Genomic DNA, 20165 nt, shown 5'->3' with positions numbered 1-20165 from the left:
GACCATGACCTGAGCAAAGGCAGAGGTTTTAACCCACTGAGCCACCCAGGCGCCCCGATGGGTTGCTTTTTCATTGTAGCCTGCTAGCGGATGTCCAGTGCTAGCTGGACATGGCTTTAATTTGCATTTCCCTGGTCACTGATAAAGAGTAAGACATTTCTAGCTATCAGTCACTCGGATATTCTCTTTTGCAAGGTACATTTTTGGGTCTCTAGTCCATTCCTCTAACTGGGCTTTCTGTGTTTTTCTTTTTCTTTTTTTTTCTTGTGTTTTTCTTAATGATCTCTTAGTTCTTTATGTTCTGTGGTCCTGGTTCTCAGATTTTAGTATCAGAAGCACCCAAAGGGTTTGTTAAGACACAGATTCCTGGTCCACACCACCAGTTTCTCATTCAGTAGATCTGGGAAGGGACACAAAAATTTGCATTTCTGACAAATTCCCAGGTGAGGCTGATGCTGTGGGTCCGGGGACCACCCTTTGAGAACCAACGTTCTACAGTGTTTTAGTGTAGCAGCAATAAATGCTTCCTGTTAGTTCAGGGCTAAGTCACCTTTCAAAAAAACAAAACAAAAACCTCAACAACTTAATACTTGTTCAAGCCTAGGGCAGAAGCTAATACTCTATCCCTTCCTGGAAGGGATGCAACCAGGCTGGTGTTTCAACCTGTCTGAAACCCACCTGGCTAAACTTAGAATATTTGATACATCTAGTTAGCCAAGAGAACCAGTTGATAATGAAGACATTTTTTGATCTCTGGAAAACTCGTTGGCTTTCAACAGCAAGGACATGAGTCAGTAATCCCTCTAAGAACAAAACACAGACCCCGGAAAGGAGATGAAAACTGTCATTTATTTCAAATGAATTTTGTTTCATTAGAAAAAAAATGCTATGACATTAAAACAGAAATAAAATAGATACTTTTTTTTTAAACTGCCTTTCACCTCTAGAGACCAAAAAAGCACATACACGTTTCCAGTATTTCCGCTGTGTTAACAAACCTCATTGTCATCATTGTTGTCCTTCAGTCTCCTGAAATACTACCCACGACTACAGAACGACTTACTGACTTGCTGAACTAGACGTTCACCTTATCATTTCTAAATACGAGGAGTCCAACAGCGACTGCACTCAGTGTATCTTGTGTAGTTTGCTGGGTGTGCTTTTTAAGGCTTGATGGTATGAAACATCTGTTTCTCTCTTTGAAGAGTGCCCAGATCTGCTGTATTGAGGGCGTATCGATGAATACAGGCAACTCGACGGTGGTCACGCCTTCACCTGGAGGTCACGAGCATCAACTTAGAACCGCAACCGTTAAACCTTTAGCAACCTGAACTCACGCACCGGAGCCACCATCCAGAAGAACGAAAAGACCCATGGTTCAAATAAAGTGCAGCAGGCCTGGAGAGTAGAGCAGTTTGCAGAGTCGCTCATCAGAAAGACCCAAACGAAGCACTAGTAGTGGTCCCAAGGAGAATAACCTGGGCAGCCCCTGGGTGCACCCCAAGAACACACTGCACAGTCATTGCCATCTTTGCCGAAGAGGTTTGGGCTTCCTCACCAAGTCAGGAAAGCCTGCGTGTGCAGAACAAGGATGGCAAGAAAGGCTAAATCAAAAAGGCTTTTAGTCAACAGACCGTTAGGGGGCAGTGAGCCAGAAATCCAGATAAGACAACTGCTCTGTGATCCAGAATTATAGCTAGTGGTTGGGTCTTTCCGGAAAATGTCACCACACTGAGCCCTGGGGCAGAAGTGGTGCCCGTGGTGGAGGTGCGCACATCCAGAAGGTGACCGATGGTCACATGTGTGTTCTTCGTGATCAAGTCACCCATGGTGAAGAGGCATGATGTTCTCTTCCTTGTCTTTCAGCACGTGTCATTAAACACCGCCCTCCTGTGTGTCAAGCATATATCCTTTTTGGGAGGGGGTCACTCTAATGTCCCTTAAAGTGTATTTTCAGTTTGTCCTATTAGTTGTATCTGTACGATTTCAACCAGAGGCCTCTGGGGAGAAATAATGGATCTCCGTGATGTTAAAGGAAGTGGCCAAACAAAACGGCAACTTCACACAGTCTTCAAGTAAATAGAATCCCTGATATCACTGGAAAGTAATATGTAATTTGGGAGGGCAGTAAAAAAAGAAAAAGAAAAGTCTGTGACAACTTTGTCTTATACCTAACAAAATGAGGTTTGGCTCTGACGTCTCTTTAAGGCACCAGACCTGGTTAACAGCTTTTACGGGTGTCCTGCACCTGTGATTTGGATAAGAAAAAAACAAACAAACTATAATATATAAATAAAAAAATAGTACATCATCCTGCTCGAGCTTGAAATCACCAAGTGAAGTCGGAGGAAAACTCCAAACATCTTGTATGTGTAAAATATTTTTTGCTAGTGTAAAAAGTACAATATATAGTTACACAGTGCAGAAACTATACAAAATGCCTTTGGAACAGACTTGATGTTGGGGTAGGATCACAGCGCTGTCTCAAAAATAGTGAAGGCTGAGGGCTGTCCATTGGAAGCATTCATAATCACGTGGTCTCTGTGAGTAATATCTGGGTAATTCCTTTTGAAATACTCCTAGAAAAAAAAGAAGAAGAAGAATGACAGGTGTAAAAAGAACATGTTTAAAAGTTTCCAAGTCCTTCTCCCCAAGGCGATGCATGTCTATGCCCACGTCTTCACGTGAAGGGCATCCCACCGCTGGTGGAGGTATAATTAAAAAACAAAAAAACAAAACAAAACAAAACACCAAAAACCAAAACAGGGACTTGTTCCCTTCAATGAAGGAAGCAGCCGATTAAACTCCTCAGCAGAGCTGGGCTTAATGCCAAACAACCTGTAGCTCCCCTTTTGCTTCTGATCATTCTGATTCACAGATACATTTTATCACTACATTAAATTGATAAAGCAAAATCATTTTACTGACACAAAACCTGAAGATAAATTAAAAACAGGGTGACAAAGAGGCCGAGGAATCTAGTGTCAGTACGAGGGTTTCTCATTTTCACACATAAAATGAGCACAATAGATTTGGATGTTAATATCAGGTTGTAATCCCTATATTTTATAAACTCTGATTGACAAGCATTGAAACGCTGGCGTATACGTATGAAATATCCCAGCGTTTAATTTGCGCAGCAAAGCAGTTACCGGGCCCTATAGAAATGTGATCTGTGGATAGTGGGCGACAATAATGAAAAGAGAAGCAAGAGCTTTAACAATGACTCAACCAAGCAACTTCTCTAAAATGTAAGATGATACCAAATAATAGGACAGTTCTTTGCCAAGCCTTTGAGTTCTTGAATTCTACCAATTTCTAGCTGAACTAGAAGAGATACAGGTTTTCTGATAAATGTATAATCAGAACATAAAGGGAATGAAATGCTGTCAAGTTTCTCTGTTCCGCAATCATCAGTTTTTAGTAGCTGTATCCTATCTCAGTTCCTTGACAGGTGCGCATAACAAAATGGAATAATGTCAAGACTTGTGAGCGCTTATCTCAAAATGGGTTTGGGTGAAAAAGGACTTCAAATGTAATTTTTTCCCCCCAAAGAAGAATGTGAAAAGTTTTGTCTGAGTCTTTAAAACAGAAAATGTACCATCTATCTGAAGGTTGACACGTGTTCTGATCTGGATCTCTTAGTCGCACGATCCTGGATCTATCTTACAAAACCAGGCTCCGAACACATTTGTGGGTGCTGTCAACAAAGTTATCATGGCAGATAATGGGCTGCCCATACAAAAAAGAAAATTGCTGGGACACCTATCTGCAGATTAAGTGTACTTTCTTTCTCTCTTGCTGCTTGCATACTTGCTACTCCAAAAATAACATTACCTTTGAAATATTATATATTAAAATGTCACTTAAGGAGAAAAAGAAGGACTTCAAGAATGTTTGGACCGCACTGGGTGAAATCGGAGGCTATTTCCATTATCATGCAAGTATTTCAAAATAACACTTTTGGGGTGGTGATTTTTTATCTTTTTTTGGCAAATGCAAAGCAGCTCATATTTTGTATGGTGATCTATGTCTGTACTCTGAAACAGCTATTTCTTGTTGAAACTCAAATCAGCCAATAAGAGAAAAATACACCCTCATTTTCTGCTGTTTGACGGTCCTCTCCCAAGTAAGCCGATGCCTTTCCCCATAGCCCGCTCAATGTCATTTAATGCGCAGAAAACGTCATTATTAGCAAGGCTTCGTTGAAACAGTCTTAGTCGCGTGGTCTGAAAAACCTGAAACTGAACCCTGAAAGCAGAGTTTCCCGCGTCGTTAAATCCTTGACTCGACCTTCATTTCCTCCTGTGCTGCTGTGTTTGGGAGCACACTCCGATGACAGTGGTGACAGGGAAAGATCCTGTGCCCCAGGTGGGCGATGGAGGCAGCTGGAGGAAGGGGCCCCCAGCCGCAGGCTGAGCCCGGGATGGGGAGACCCATGTCCACGGTCTCTCTCTGGGACTCCCTGCTGATCCTGGGAAAAAAAAATCGCTCCTGCCCTCTCCATAGGGGCTGCCTCACCTGCGAAGTGAGACAGCGACTTACCTCCCAGGGACTAATTACCGGCTACCAACGGCTGATGAAAGACACGCCACGGTTAAGTGGCAGGTGTGATGACGAGGCCGCTCTGAGTGGGGCCTCCCCAAACCCCCCACCCCGGGTCCATGGAGGAGAGCAGCAGCACCACACTTGAGTGAGGAAAACAAAACAGCTGGGACGCCTCCCGTTCGGGGAACAGAGTCACCGGGGAGGCAGAGAGGTGTGAAAAATGACACACGGTGCAGCCCTGACGCTGACTGCTGACTGCCCCGTTCTGTCTCAGTTTCTCCACTTGTCCGAAGGGGCAGTAACAATGCCAGCTCCAGAGAGTTGGGACGCATCAAGGCAGCGATGCCCTTAAGAGCTCGAAGGCAGGACAGGAGGACAGCAAGACCAGGGAGGACCGGGTTTCTCGTCCCTTCTCCACTCCTTCTCCTGGGTTTGGGTCATTACAGTCCCTCGGATGGAGGCTGAGACAAAGTGTGTCACTGAGTGTGTCACTCCCACGGGTCAATGAAGCAGGAACCTCGGAATCAGATCCCACTAAAAGCAACAGAGCGATAAAAGCTTCCCTGGGCGCGGACGAAGGCCAGCCACGGAGCTTTACTGCCGTCGCCTCCAGAAGGCTTCAGTTCAGCTCAGTTCTGGCTCCAGGTCCTTCATTCATTCTCATGACACTGCCCAGGCCTGGCTCCAGGCCAGGAACTCTCCAACTCGTCTTTACACCAGGTCTAACTCCGGGGTATACGCTGGCAGGCGTGTCAGCAAGGTTCAAGAGTACTGGAGAGGGGCACCTGGGTGGCTCGGTGGGTTAAACCTCTGCCTTCGGCTCAGGTCATGATCCCAGGGTCCTGGGATCGAGTCCCGCATCGGGCTCCCTGCTGGGCGAGAAGCCTGCTTCCCCCTCTCTCTCTGCTGCTCCCCCTGCTTGTGCTCTCTCTCCTTCTCTCACTCTCTGTCAAATAAAGAAATTCTTTAAGGAAAAAAAAAAAAGTACTGGAGAGCCATAGAAGACCTCTTTCACCATGGAAGTGGACACCCCCTCCCCTTATCCTCTCAGAAATCACCCCAGGCAGCAAGGGTGCTGCCAGACGAGAAAGCAGCCCATCTCTGATGAACTCAGGAGTCCTCGGAAATCCCAAATGGCAAGATATCGGATGGGCTACCATATGCCGCTGGATCCTGTGGGGCTAGTTAAGCCAGAAGAGGGAGAGCTACGGAAGAGCTCGGCCATCGTGGGAAAGCACAGGTTTCCAACTAACTGGTGACTTCTAAGGCATGTCGGCGAGGAACCGACCAGAATCACCATCTCTGCCTGAAGCACGCACAGTGACGAAGCCCTCAGAGAAGAGAAATACAGAAACGCAAGTGACTGCCCATCTCTGCAGGCTAGGGAGGAAGAAGGACAGGCGAAGTGAACACGCATTTTCAATTTCTCTCTCTTACACACACACACACACACACACACACACACACACACTCACACACTCACATTCTTTCTCTGGGTCATAAGGAAGGAGTTTCTATGTTAAGGAGAGAATTCCCCTTAGTCTGAGACAGTGCCCTAGTCAGCACCACCCTAAATATATGGTCCAGGAAAAACTCAATTCCAAGGTGAGTAGTCAGAATAACAACAACAACAACAAATATATTAGTACACAATCTGTAAAATATACCCCAAAAAAGTGAGGAAAAGGAAGAAGATAAACATACGGCAAAAAAACAAACAAACAAAAAAACAAAACCCAAAAACAAATAAACAGATGAAAATTATATAAAATAGACAATGCAATACATTCAAAGCAAACAGAACAATCAACCTGAGGACAACAGAAGTTTGGGAGTTTGGAAATATGGCGCAGCAACACAAAATGATGAACCAGGAGTTGCCTTGGGCCAGAAGTGAAGGGAAGGAGACTATAAAAGAATTACAGGGGGCGCCTGGGTGGCTCAGTGGGTTAAAGCCTCTGCCTTCAGCTCAGGTCATGATCCCAGGGTCCTGGGATCGAGCCCTGCATTGGGCTCTGTTCAGCCGGAAGCCTGCCTCCTCCTCTCTCTCTCTCCCTGTCTGCCTCTCTGCCTAATTGTAATCTCTGTCACATAAATAAATAAAATCTTAAAAAAAAAAAATCACAGAAATGACAATGGTAGAGATGTAGCCCAAAGTGACTGAGCCATGGCTGGAAACAAACAGGATGAGACATGGAGGACAGGATTGAGAAAGCAAGCATAATTAGGAATTTATAAAGAATTAAAAGGATCAAGGAGAAAATAGCTTTATAACACAAAGGCCAGATAAAACACACACACAACAGATACTTAAAAAGAGGAAACTCCAACCAAAAATAAAACAAACAAACCCAAAACAAAACAAATACTTCAAAGCTATCATTTAGGTAACCTCCAGAAATAAAAGACTTTGAGCTAGGGACCTGAAGAGTACAGAATACCCCAGGAAAAACTACGTGCCTTCATAATAAAGAAAGAGTCCTTCAGGCATCCAGGAAAGAAGATCGAGTTACTTCTAACTTGGCCTTGGACATCTCCCTATGAATAAACAATGTCGGGGCAAAATTTATAGCATACTAAGTGAAAGAAAGTGTGACCCAAGCATTTTATAACCAGAACATTTAAATTAGAGACGCAGCAAATACTTCATACACGTGGTAAAGTCACGGATTCTAACTCCAATGAGCCCTCCTTTAAGATGGTAGAGAGCTCCGTTTTCCAATCCTTTTATTTTTACTGTCACCACAATTGTATGTACTTTCCATATTCACTGAAACTCAGTAGGAATCAACACCTATGCTGAAGGAACTTCCAAGAAGTATTTACTATTACACTGTTCTTTTTCTCCCATTCCATTCTTTGGTATCTCATATTTTAAGACAAGCTAGTGATGACTGACTAAACAGATTTCACAGCCCCACGAATGGATCTCACAACCCCAAGTCTGAAAGACAAAATGCTAGAGGACAGAGTTTAGCCAAGTAAGAGATGGAGAAAGTAGCATTTTAAACAAGTAAGTAAGTAAAATAAGGGGGTTTAAATATTTTTTTAAAAGATTTTATTTGACAGAGAGTGACAAAGCGAGAAAGCTGACACAAGCAGAGGGAATGGGAGAAGGAGAAGTGGCCTTCCCGCTGAGCAGGGAGCCCGATGCGGGGCTCTATTCCAGAACCCTGAGATCATGACCAGCACTCAAGGCAGATGCTTAATGACTGAGCTGCCCATGCATCCAGGGCTTAAGTATTTTTAAAGATTTGAAGGTAAATAGTAGAATAGAAGGGAAGCTATTTAGACAACTAAAATCTGGTAGAGAGAGGGAAGAGATGTTGTCATTGTTCACAATGGGGAATCAATAATAATAAAGTGTTCCTAGAAGAAGTGTAAAGTACAGACATAAAACAATGAGCAAAGAAAAAAAAAAAAAAAATAGAGGTGCCTGGCTGGCTCAGTCAATTAGAGCCTGCAACTCCTGATCTCAGGATCACATATTCCAGCCCCATGTTGGGTGGAGATTACTCAAAAATTAAACAAAAACAAAAACTAAAAAAGAAATACATACTAATTGAAAAGTTTTAAAAGAGAACACTAAAAGCTGAAAACCTAATATAAGATAAAATACACCTATAATCTCAATAAATGTAAATGGACTAAATTCATCTGTTAAAAAGGCAGGGGGCTAAGACTGAATCTCAGAGCTAAACTGAACCACATGCCATTTGCAGGAGATATATTTATAATCTGATACTAAAAGACAAAGACATATGAAAACATTGAAAACAAAGTGAAAAGCAACTCAACTGCAATTTTGAAACAGCCCGCATTCAGGGTCAGGTGCATTTCTAAGAAAGAAAAGCACTTTTAAATAGTAGAAAATATAGTTCATAGCAAAAACCCAGGTCATGAATATATGTAGACTAAAATATCATAGCATCAAAATTACCAAAAAATGGTGGTTAATTATCCAAATTACCAAAAAATAAGAAGAATTAAAAAGTGGAAACCTCTTTATGAGACTAACCTTATGTGACCTCCCTAAGTCACATCAAATGGACCAAATAAGGGCAGAGAAGACGTACCTAAACAATACAGTCAACAAGGCAAATCTAATTAAAAGTTATCAAATGCTATACCTTAAACAGACAACAGCCCATCTTTTCATATGCCCAAAGAACATTCACCAAAATTGCCATATATTAGAACACAAAAAAGTGTTACAAAACACTGGTTTGGGGTAGAAACAGCGCAGACAACTTTGTGATCACAAGGCAATGAATATCAATGTTGATGGGTAAAACAGAAAACAGAAAAAACCAACCTCCCCATCACAAGGAAGTTTTAAAGACCTCTTTCTCAAATAATTCTTGGACCAAAGTAAAAACTAAAACCAAAATTGTAGATTTATATATAAAAACTTTTCTATGACAAAAGCACTATATTTCAGGACCTATCACATTTAGCCAGAACAGTATTCAGAGAAAAGTTCACTGTCTTAAAATATCTGTATGAATGAGTAAGAAAGAATGAAAACAAATGCAGTCAAGAAACCACAACAGTATAAAGCACAGAAGGAAGGAATTAAAGGATATAAAAGCAGTAAGTGATGAATTGTAACACAAAATATAAGAATCAGTTAAGTAAATCTGTGAGTGTATTCTCTGGAGGAAAAAACCCAGAAAACAATTAACTTAATTAGAAGGAAAAATGGGGAGAAAGGAGCAGAGAAAGCATAAATACTAGGCAGCCATTAAAAAGAATGAGATAAAATGTGTAAGCCTGATGATTCACAGACCTGTACCCCTGGGGCAAATAATACATTGTATGTTAATAAAAATAAACAAATAAAAAGAATGAGATAACTACATGCATTTATATAATTGGAGAGAGTAAATGAAAAAGGAAAACATGGCAGTCACTGGTGCTTCAAACACAGAAAGGCTGGCTGTGCACAAGTTTGTGTTCACACAACTGGACGGTCCCAAGTGGTGCCAAAGGTCCCTCCTGAGGGCGGAGCCAAGTCACGACAGGTGAGGGCAGAGGACTTACATTTTATTTATAAACTAGAACAACTCTTTTTAAAAACAGCTAAGTTTCTGAATTTTGTGGCACTAGCTTGTATCATCTGTGGAAAAACAAAAACCCTATTATTAAAAATAAATTTTAACCATTAAAGAGTCCCTAAAGCTACCTAGAAGAACTTTGGGTACTTCTTTTGTTATTACAGAAAGATAAGGGTTCCATCAACAGCCTTGAAGAAACCAATCCTCCTCTGATCGTTGAGAGATAAGTCTCTTCTAATTGTAAAATGCTCTGTATTCTTCAAAGCAGGTAAGTATACACCATCTCATCTGGTCCTTGTAGTAAGAGCACGATGAGTGAGGCAGTACTGTAACCCCAGCACAGCAAATAAGGACCCCGAGAGGCTCAGGGATCTTAGAAGACATACAGGACCATGGGGCTGCTGAGCATTTCTTCCATCTGTTCCAACTGGGTCCAGGCTTATAGGGCGTAGGATATCAGGATTTCCTGACTTTGGGGCTGTATCTGGTGATTTCACAAATGGATAAAATGGCACCTGTTACACACTGGGAACAAAAAACTCCAAAAAACCTTAATTAGGTCTGTTTCACCATGGAAGAGAATGAATGATGGGCATTCACCCTTGGTTATGGGATGAACTGTGTCCTCTCAAAATTTCTATGTTGAAATCTTAACCCCTCAATACGTCAGAATGGGACTGGTATGTGAACATAGGGTCAGTTAAGTTAAAATGAGGTCACATCGGTGGGTCCTAATCTATTCTGACTGGTACCCGTATGAGAGGTGGTTAGGACACAGATACACACAGAGGGAAGACCATGTCGCTAAGACAAAGGGAGAAGATGGCCACCTACAAGCCAATGAGAGATGTTTCAGAGACCAACCCTGAGACACCTTGTTTCAAAATTCCAGATTCCAGAACTGTGAGAAATACATTTCTGTTGCTTTAAGACACTAATGCACCTTTCAGCTTTATGTACCTAAAAAATACTTTCTCTACTATTTCATGGCTCATTTATGAGGGTCAATCAGAGAATGATTAAGCCTGCCTACACCAATATTTTCAGAAAAATATCTATATGTCAAGAAAACATGACTTGGAAGTCCCTTTTCCTAGATGCTGAGTTTTCTTGTCAAAGGAATGAACTCCAGTCTCTTAGGAGTGGAAGGCTTGTTGACTTACGCTAATCTGCCTGCTGTTATCATTCTCTGCGATGCACTGATATTCGATGCTCACACATTTTAAAAAGCTGACCATCTGACCACCTGTTCTAAGAAGACCAAGCATATGCAGAAGTAATGTCAAGAAGATACTCAAATGGGGTGAGAACTGGGGCATGTATGTCCTTACATCTCTCCAGAGACTGGATCTGAGCCAGTGGCAGTACTGAAATCCCACGGGGATGTTCTGCCTTTAGGAGAACCTGGCCTCACATTGGACACCTCATAAGAAAAGAAGCAGGGTTTTGAAACTTAACACATGGACCGGAGCAGCTCTCTGCCCCACCCAGCAATTCGCCCTCTGCTCTCCACTGACCAGCTCTGTGGCCCCAGGTGAGTCCTTGATCCATTCTCCTCATCCATGAACTGAGATTTGGGATAAGAAAGAACCGCCATGAGGATGAAATGAAATCATACATGTGAGAGCCGTGTAAGATAAATGATCAAGAAGGGCCCAAATAGGAGACTGCAAGCTGGTTCAGCCATTCTGGAAAACAGTATGGAGGTTCCTCAAAGGTGAGAATAGAGCTATCCTACGACCCAGCAATTGCTCTACTATGTATTTACCCCAAGGATACAAATGCAGTGATCCGAAGGGGCACATGCACCCAAATGTTCATAGTAGTGATGCCCACAATAGCCAATCGATGGAAAGAGTCCTGATGTCCATTGACAGCTGAGTAAATAAAGAAGATGTAGTGTGTGTGTGTGTGTGTGTGTGTGGTGTGTAATATTCCATTGTGTGTATGTATAATATATACATACACACACACAATGGAATATTATTCAGCCATCAAAAAGGGGGGGAATCATGCCATTTGCAATGACATGCATGGAACTAGATCTCACTCATATGTGGAATTTGAGAAATGAAACAGAAGATCATAGAAGGGAGGGAAAAATAAAAACAAGACAAAATCAGAGAGGAAGGTAAACCGTAAGAGACTCTTAACCACAGGAAACAAACTGAGCTTTGCCGGAAGGGAGAACAGTAGGGGGATTGGGTAACTGGGTAATACACTATATGTTAATTAACTCAATTTAAATTTAAAAAATATAATAGAGCAAGAAATACACACAGAGAACTACCCAAATGTAACACCATTAATATTGTTAAATGAGGTGTATGATTACTGGACTAGGTACCACAAGATTTCTAACTCTGCTACCTATGAACATTTCTGTACGTACCTTACACTTGCACTAAAACATGTTAAAAGGACAGATTTCTACTTCTGTGTCTGCTACAAACTAGAGTTAACGTAAGTTAGGGCTATCTTCCTTATAAGGGGCCTTAGTTTCCTCATTTGTAAAGCGAGGGTGTTCAAATATATACTGTCTTATGTTATCTGGAACTATCTGTGATTTATTTCTCATTACTCAACGTCTTGATAATATACAGTGATAACACATTTTTAAGATGGAGGCTTTGACACGTAGGTGGGGACCCATCTGTTTGATGTGAACTGCCTGAGGTCAAAGAACAAAGGGGTTTGTGAGATTCCTGGCTGTTTCATGAGTAGATGATACAGGGGATCCCCAGTGACTGACTGACTGGGTATTAGGAGGGAAGGGCTCCCTGGGAGACACTAGATGAAAACACTCTGCATTTCAGGCATAAAAGCAACACAGGGCTCCAAGTGTAGCGTCTCTACCTTCACATACAATGTAGGTATTTATGAAAAGTTCAGGGTACAGATTTCCTTGTCCCTGACCCTCGGTTTGAACTCTGAATCTCCTAGTTATTCAGCCAGCTGTGTGAATTCAAGCAATGTCCTTCCCCTCTCGAAATCTCAGCCTCTTAAATCAGCACCAGGAAGAGACAAGCTCTAGCAGGCTACAGGGCATGGCATGTGACATCTAAGCCTCATCCTGCGGCTCCAGAGGCTCAGCACATAGACGGAAAATCTCTGCTCTTCTCAGTTCAAGGGTATATACCGGAGATGACTAAGGCACAACTCTGACACGTGAGTTCCCAGCACAGTACTGTGCACACATACATACATTTACTGAATAGTTTTTGAGGACGAAAGCAGAATTCAAAGGAATCCCTTATAAATAATGGAAGCACAGATCTTCGTTTCTAAGGACGGGTGAGATGAAGCAGGGACAGAAGAGAATTCAAGCTGTGTTTTAGATAAATCTCTTATACGCAAGTACTATTAAATCCTAGGACAGATTTCCTCCAGATACTTAAGATATTACACAAGTAATTTCTCCCCACAGTGAAAATCTGGGAAGTGCAAATAAATAAATAAATAAAGTAAAAAGAAAAATGTATCCGTAATTAAAATGCCCCAGATGAAGACTTCTGATGGGAAACCTCAGAAGACTGTTGGTTCCATGCATCTCAAATGGCAAGAACACCTGATTTTCCTTTCTTTCTTCTATGTTTCTATCAATCCAATTCCCACCTTGTATCAGAAAGTTACAAGTGATGCCAGACAATAGCTTAAGTCCCTGAAAGCAGCCCTCAGTTTTCACATCACACCTGTACAATGAGATCCTTCAATACTGTTATTAGAAAGATACCAGATAATCTGAATGTTATTCACTGAGCACCTTTTTCTCACCAAACACAGTGCTTGGTACTTTCACACCCATCATCTCTATAAAAATGCTTTGTAAACCTTCAAGCACCACTCAGACTACAGCATTAAGACAGTACAGATTCTTGATCATTCAAACGGCGAATTCATCCTCCACAAGGCAGAAGAAGCACAGGTTTTGGAACAAGGCCTGATTCTAAACAACCAAGAATCAGGGAGGAACCTGGGCAGGAAGTACCCATATCATGCAGTTTTCTTTACAAATCATGAAACAGAAAAGCCACCTACACATAGCTGGATTTTTCTAGAACTGGCTCTTTCTAGACTAGACCGAAAATATCCCATATTTCTTTTTCCCCAAACTCTTCCAAATATCCTGGACGTGCCTTGACCACATTTGCATGTCAGAGGTGGGCAGCCGCTAGATTGAAATGTAACTGGTCTGCAAAACACGGACATTCTGTGCCACAGGAGAATCTGTACCCCCCAGAATCGAACATGGGAAATCTTTAGAATCTGGTCTCTCTCTGCAGGTGGGCACAGAGGCCGGCGCACCTGAGCAACCCACAGTGTACAGAACAGGCCCACCTGCCCATGCACCCAAGCGCCCCCATGTGCCCGTGCACCTGAGCATCCCGAACTGCGGGCACAAGTAACCCTGCACACCTGTGGCTCCCCTCTCCCCCACCGATTCTGCCGATTCTCAGCAGACCTGACTTCAACCCGGGACATGTTGTTAAGACCCAGTCATGAAGCGTTGTCTCTGAAGGCTTATAATTGAAAAGGGCACAGGGTGCTTGTTACGGCACCCCTGGTGCCAGATTGCGAGGGTGAACGGCTGCGATGAACTTTAATTACCACTCCTTGCGGCGGGCTCACCTGTTTTGCTGTTTCGGTGAGGGCAGCAGCTTCTGCCTTGCCCAGCTGCTGTACCATCTTGTGAAACAGGCTTTCTTCATTCTGCAGCAAAACATAGGGTTCATCATACTCCTTCAGTCTTCCTGAATCCAAAACCTGTTAATCAGCAGAAAGAAACCCATTAGCGCACAATGTTTTGCAGTCACCTATTATAACTCAGACAATATTTCGGAAAGGGGCAGGCGAAGGAGAATAGGGAACATCCATTTGGGTGGTAGGCCTGGCTGGTGTTTAAATGGTTTGATAACCCTGTTTTACTAGGCAGACAAAGGCCTGGCCCGACCTTTTATTATTATAATGTTATAGGAAAGGAAGAAAATGAAAGTTTTAGACTGTGATTATGGGCACTCAGCAGTCCTGTGGCATTTTATATTCCGCCAAAGGCATTTTGGGTTGTTATTAGTTAGTGCATTTAGCTCTCAGACTCTGAGCTTTGAGGGCCATTTATACATACATTCAGACCTGGGAAATTTCTTGATTTAAGAAAATCAAAATCAATTTATCTAAAAAGTAGGGTGATGTCATCCAGACCAGACGGAGGTGACCTGACGGCAGATTCACTGCCGAGCGGCCTTGACAGGATCTGAGCAGTATCTGGAAAAGAAGACAGTTCTTCTGGAATTTCTTTAGGGTCCTGGAATAGGGCAGCCGTAAGAGGGGACAAAATGCTCCCATCGGCGAGAGTAAGGGGCATCTTGAAGTTGGCTTTCGTTGGAGCTTATTATTCTAGGAGTGAAAGACCGGCTCAAAGAGCTGCCACCTAAGCAGCTTTTAGCCTAATTGTTCCGCATAGAAGAAATCTCTAGAAATCCAATTTTCTCTCTGGATAAGACTAAAGAAGTAATTAAGAAACTGAGCTCCAAATTCCAGCGATCATGGCCCGCACAGTCCACGGGGGCAGCCCAATCTCAGTTACAGAAGATCTGAGTATTGTTTTCACAGTTATCTTCCCCACTTCCTTTTCTCTCTTTCTTCCGAGGGCCGGCCTTTCAGCCACTTTACTGCTCATTAATATGTCCACTAATTGGAAACTGAAAGGGAGAGGAAGGGGCTCTTAACTCTCCATTTCTACTTATTAGTAGCTCTGGTTAATGGTCGGGGAGGGAAGAAAGAGGCTGAGACAATTGGCCCCAAATGATGTACCTAGGAAAACAGTCCTGATGCTAAGTGGTACTTCATCATTTCGGTGGTATTTAGAGTAAATTTATCTTAAGGGGATTCGGCAGGAACTCCAAGCAGGACGTGGGCTGTTTGTCCACATCTAGGGACTGCAGTTAATTCCGTCCCATGGTATTTAATCAGAAACATGTATTAAGTCTCATAAAGGGCATTTTCCTGTTAATCTTTTGTTTACTTCTGTGAATCACTGCTAAGGGCAGCTTTCTCAAAAGAGTTCAAGAATAATTGAATCTGTCACATCCACATAATAATTAAAATGTCCTATAATTTGGCATGCCAATTTAGATGCCCCGAATGTGTAATTTTACTTAAGCATAGCATTAGAGAGCATAACCACTCCTCCTGATGTTGAAGAAGAGAAAAAGCCATTGTAAAATACAGGTTTCTCTCATGCTTGAAGACTAAGTAAATAAGTGAATCAAATTACTTCATACAATGAAGAACTTTATATTCTTGCAAAAGCAACGACTTTAAAAAAAAAACAAAACGATTCAGACTTGGCAGAAAATGAGTTCTCCGACTATAAAGACTTCACCTAATTTTTAACGGAATGAAAGTATTACTGATATTTGTCCTTGTCCAACTTCCTACTCTATTCACATTTGAGTGAATAGTAAATTTTCCATTTCCTCTCATATTGTCTGAAAACACACAAATGTCGCGGAGATGACTAGTTCCCAGACTTGACCAGTATCTGAAAAGGCAGAGCCAGAAAAAAAATTTGTACTTTCAAAAAAGCAACAGGATTAACAATATCAATTACCAAAAGGCTATTTGGGTCAAAATACTTTGAGCCTTATAAATAGTAAATATAAAAGCAATGTAACAAAGAATGACTACCTTAAGATGAAAAAAAAAAAAAAAACACCATCCCATAACTAAAATAGTGATCTTTTGAATTTGAAAAGGATAAAAACAGCTGTGGATTCAACACTCATTGTACTACATGCTTTAGAGACATCATTGTTAAATCTCAAGGTGGACAAGGTACTTAATTCCTTTCCTTGCCCTTCCTTCCTTCCATCCACCCACTTATCATTCCTTCCTTCTTACCTTCCACTCTCCCAGCCATCATCCTTCCATCCATCTACCCACCCAAGAAATACTGACACCCAATACCAAAAGCACTATTCTAGGAACAGGGAATTCCAAGCTGAGCAAGACACATTGTGTCCAGAAACCCACAGGCAGAGATAAAGACTGAGGCGCTACTGTGTTGAGTCATTTGGCTCAGGCTACAAAATCAAAAAGAGAGCGGAGGTGGGATTCAAACCCAGAATCCCTATTCTTTCCCAGAGAAAGACACTTGGATTATTTATTATCAGAAAGCAAAATAAGGGAGATGAGAATTTTAACATTCAATTTTCTAAGATACCATTCCTTATGGATAGTATCATAGATTAACTTTTTATAATTTAGGAAAATATGCCTATAAACGTAAACACTTCCCCCTGTCCGCTTTCCACTGCATTTTTATTATGCTCAGGGCTCAAATTATTTACTGTGTCCCTGGCAGATACTCACAGAAAAAGAAAACCAATTTTATGAAACTTTTAGGATGAATAAAGCGCAAGTAATACACGCCAAAAACACATTTGAGGAAAATAAGTAATCTTTCATTAATTCCTGAATTTATTCAGCAAACACCTCTTGCATACTTAACTGCATTCATGTCATTATGAGTTATGCTATGCGGGAGGCCAAAGATATATAAGTCACAACCCCTGATTTTCTGGAATCTATACTGAGAGAAAGAGAAAAAAGTCCTCAAATGTCAATAAAGGCAAGGAAAAAAAAAAAAAGCACAAGGGGGAGTTTGATAGCAGAAGAGGTGACTTCTGGCCACGGGTTCTGAGGACAAGCTTCAAGATGGAGAAAGCGTGCGAAGCCGAGCCTGAAAGAAGGGGGGGGGGGCTTGGACATGCAGCAGTGGGGCTGGGGGGTGGAGAGGGGTCATTCCAGAGACAGAGAACATGGGTCGAGAGGTCTGGAGTTGAGCCTGTCAGCTCCTTAAGGGCAGGAGGCCATGGTTTCCCTTTCCACTGTTGCATCTCCACACCGCGGCGTTGTCCTTGGTATGTAGGACATGCAAGATACATGTGGACTCCGAGTGAAATACAAAGGAAACTAAATATGGGGCATGACGGCGTGACTGCCCAGTAGCGTAGCTGAGAGGACTCTGGGGTGTGGCTGGCACTGGGACTAAGGTGATGGGATCCGGGGATTGCAGGACCAGGGACAGAGACTCAGAGGGCCAGGTCCCTGAGGTTGCTGAGTGGGCAAGAGAGGCACCTGAGGAACAGACAGACCAGACCAGGGTTGAGGACGGAGGCTTGAAACTCTTTTATCTCACACACTGGAAAAGAGAAACGAGAGAAGGGGCGGTCGGAGAGGAGGGAGCACTGGCAGAAACAAGAGTGTGGAGCCACCAAGACTCAGGTCTACAGAGCCCCCCTTGGGGATGCAGACGGAAAAAAGTCCAGGAACGCAATTGTACCCGCTTCGCCTTTCCCTTTACTGGTTTGAGCAAAGATTCCAGGTCTTTCAGAGCAATGAAACACAAAGCAGCTCCAGACTTTAAGTACAGAAAAACAGGTCGAATTTTGAGATTTTATTTTTAACATCTTTTATATCTGAAAGAAAGCCTCCTGTGATCACCCCAGGTGCCCCCAACCCTCCTATAGCCCGAGTTAAACCACAGCTCCGAGCGGGTGTGCGAGCAATCCCACGGCACCAGCATTTTTCCAGGAACGCCAACCTCAAATCACTTGAGCTCTCTAGCAGGCGAAGGGAAACACTTTGTATTGGATGAGTCAGTCAGTTACATAAACTCAATGAAAATGTGCTTCTCAGGCCTGTGAATCCACAGATATTCCAGGTACCTGTCCTAGATATAAAAATTAAATGGACCCATTGCAAAATAATCTCACCATGTTTAAACGGAGGGATGCCATCAGCAACAGCGGGGTGGCTGCAGGGAGAGGTGGGGCCGGGGCGGGGGGTGGTGGGCAGTACGGGTCAGGGTAGAAGAGAAACCTGACAACAGCAAAGAGATGCCCGGGACAGTTTTCAACATGGCAACGAGCAACTCAGGGAAATCCCACTTAGCAGCCAGCGGAGTGGGAAGGTCAGAGTCTCGGACCTCTGCGTTCAGTGGCCTGCACTGAAGAGGCAGAGGGATGGTAAGTTTCCCAGCCGTGGAAGCTGGGTCCCTCCCTGCTGAGACGGATGCCTGTGATCTCTGCGATAAGACACCGTGGGGAGTATTACTCAGAATCCTTTCTTCGGTCTTGAAATGGTCAACCACTGTCATCCGGGGAAGCGAAGGCCAGGTCACAGTGGGGGAGCCGCTCCCCCCTAATTCTCGCCATTGCTTGTAAGCACCCACCTCCTCCCCCCAAGGATTTCGTCTCCCAGATTGTGCTTTCGACCTTCCGAGTCATTATTTTTCTCTCTGAAAACCTGGATTCGAGTATTTAAGGAGCTGTTCTCTTCCGGAATGTTCTAACTGCGGCTGCATATGGAGGCTCCCTGAAGCGAAAGTTCCAGAAAGGTGAAAAACGGGATTTAATTTAAACTCCAGGTAGCTCTGCTGTGCTTCTGTGCTCTTCCAGGTGGGTATGTTACAACAGTGTCAGGATTGATTTCTCTGGGAAAAACTCTACTCCACAGGGGCAGGAGTTTAGGAAGAAAGGTAAAGACTGTAAGACCATAGCATGGCCTGTGAACGGAAGAGGAGGACTCCGGGCTTCTCAGCCCCGGCCATCGCTCTGCAGAACGCCCGGACTCCTGACAGTGAAGATGCTGAACCCAGACGGCAGGCAGCAGTGGTGGGCAGTGGACGCCTGCTTTGCTCCCGCTGCCGGGGGGAGTCCAGGGATGCTATCTGGACTTCGGGGACGCGGGGACCAGAGGAAAAAGCTGTCGCCCTGGCTGAAGAGAAGAAAGGTCACCAGTAACCAGCTAATCCTCCAGCAACAGGGAAGAAGCCGTCTTTAACGCAGAACCAGTGGTGAGTATTAGGAGAAAGAGGATTTCTAATTTGTCTGTCTTGCTCCACTGTTTTGTGGCAACTGAGCAATGAGGAAGATTAAATTAGCTGTCACGACGACTACATCATGTTTAATAAAGTTAAAATTGGAGAACATCTTTGTAAAATAGAATTGTAAGCCTAACACATTAATGGCGCTTAATGAACCAAAACTGGGCAAATCCCTTTGGAGAGCCAACACATAAACAAAGCTATTAATTAGGTCACAGTTGTTTCCCAACAAGTCTTTTGTTTGATTTACTGACAGTAAACAAAACAATATCCATATGTCTTTGTGCAGAAGTATTCACCAGTGCGACAAAATGTAATTATGACACCGCGAGTGCGCACAATTACACGACTTTACGATGACAGGGCTGTTGCTTATGCCCTTCCTTAGCATCCGTCACCTCCCCAGTCGCTCCCCGAGGCCGGCCACCCTCCACCCCTCTCCTGAGCAGCGGGCCTTGCGGCTGATGGACACGTCTTTATGCCCCTACAGCTTTCAGAATAACAGAACAGACCATCGCTTGCTTTTTAGAAAGGAAATGGGTATTTCTAAAGCTAGCAAGAAAAGAAGAATTGCTCCCCAAATCAAAGGTTCGAGAAAAGAACACGAATCATGGTGTTTCGCTGGACCGGAAGCCAATGGGATATCAGATGCTCTAGAATAAAATAGAAGG

The 20165-nt window shown here is 43.2% G+C and overlaps 1 protein-coding gene across 1 annotated transcript in view; it reads right to left on the bottom strand.

Moving 5' to 3' along the window:
* Nucleotides 1-830: 830 nt before the first annotated feature.
* ABCC4 (ATP binding cassette subfamily C member 4) overlaps nt 831-20165 on the bottom strand; it is a 248047-nt gene continuing 228712 nt past the window's right edge. The window contains exons 30-31 of the mRNA XM_059144719.1: nt 14235-14369; nt 831-2579 (exon numbers count right to left, since the gene is read on the bottom strand). Coding sequence (XP_059000702.1) covers nt 2472-2579; nt 14235-14369 — 243 coding nt within the window. The 3' untranslated portion in view covers nt 831-2471. The remainder of the gene's footprint in view (nt 2580-14234; nt 14370-20165) is intronic.

Source organism: Mustela lutreola, chromosome 13 (assembly GCF_030435805.1).
Source record: "Mustela lutreola isolate mMusLut2 chromosome 13, mMusLut2.pri, whole genome shotgun sequence".
Lineage (NCBI taxonomy): Eukaryota > Metazoa > Chordata > Mammalia > Carnivora > Mustelidae > Mustela > Mustela lutreola.
The sequence above is the reverse complement of the archived record's forward strand: the minus strand, read 5'-3'. Positions and strand labels throughout refer to the sequence as shown.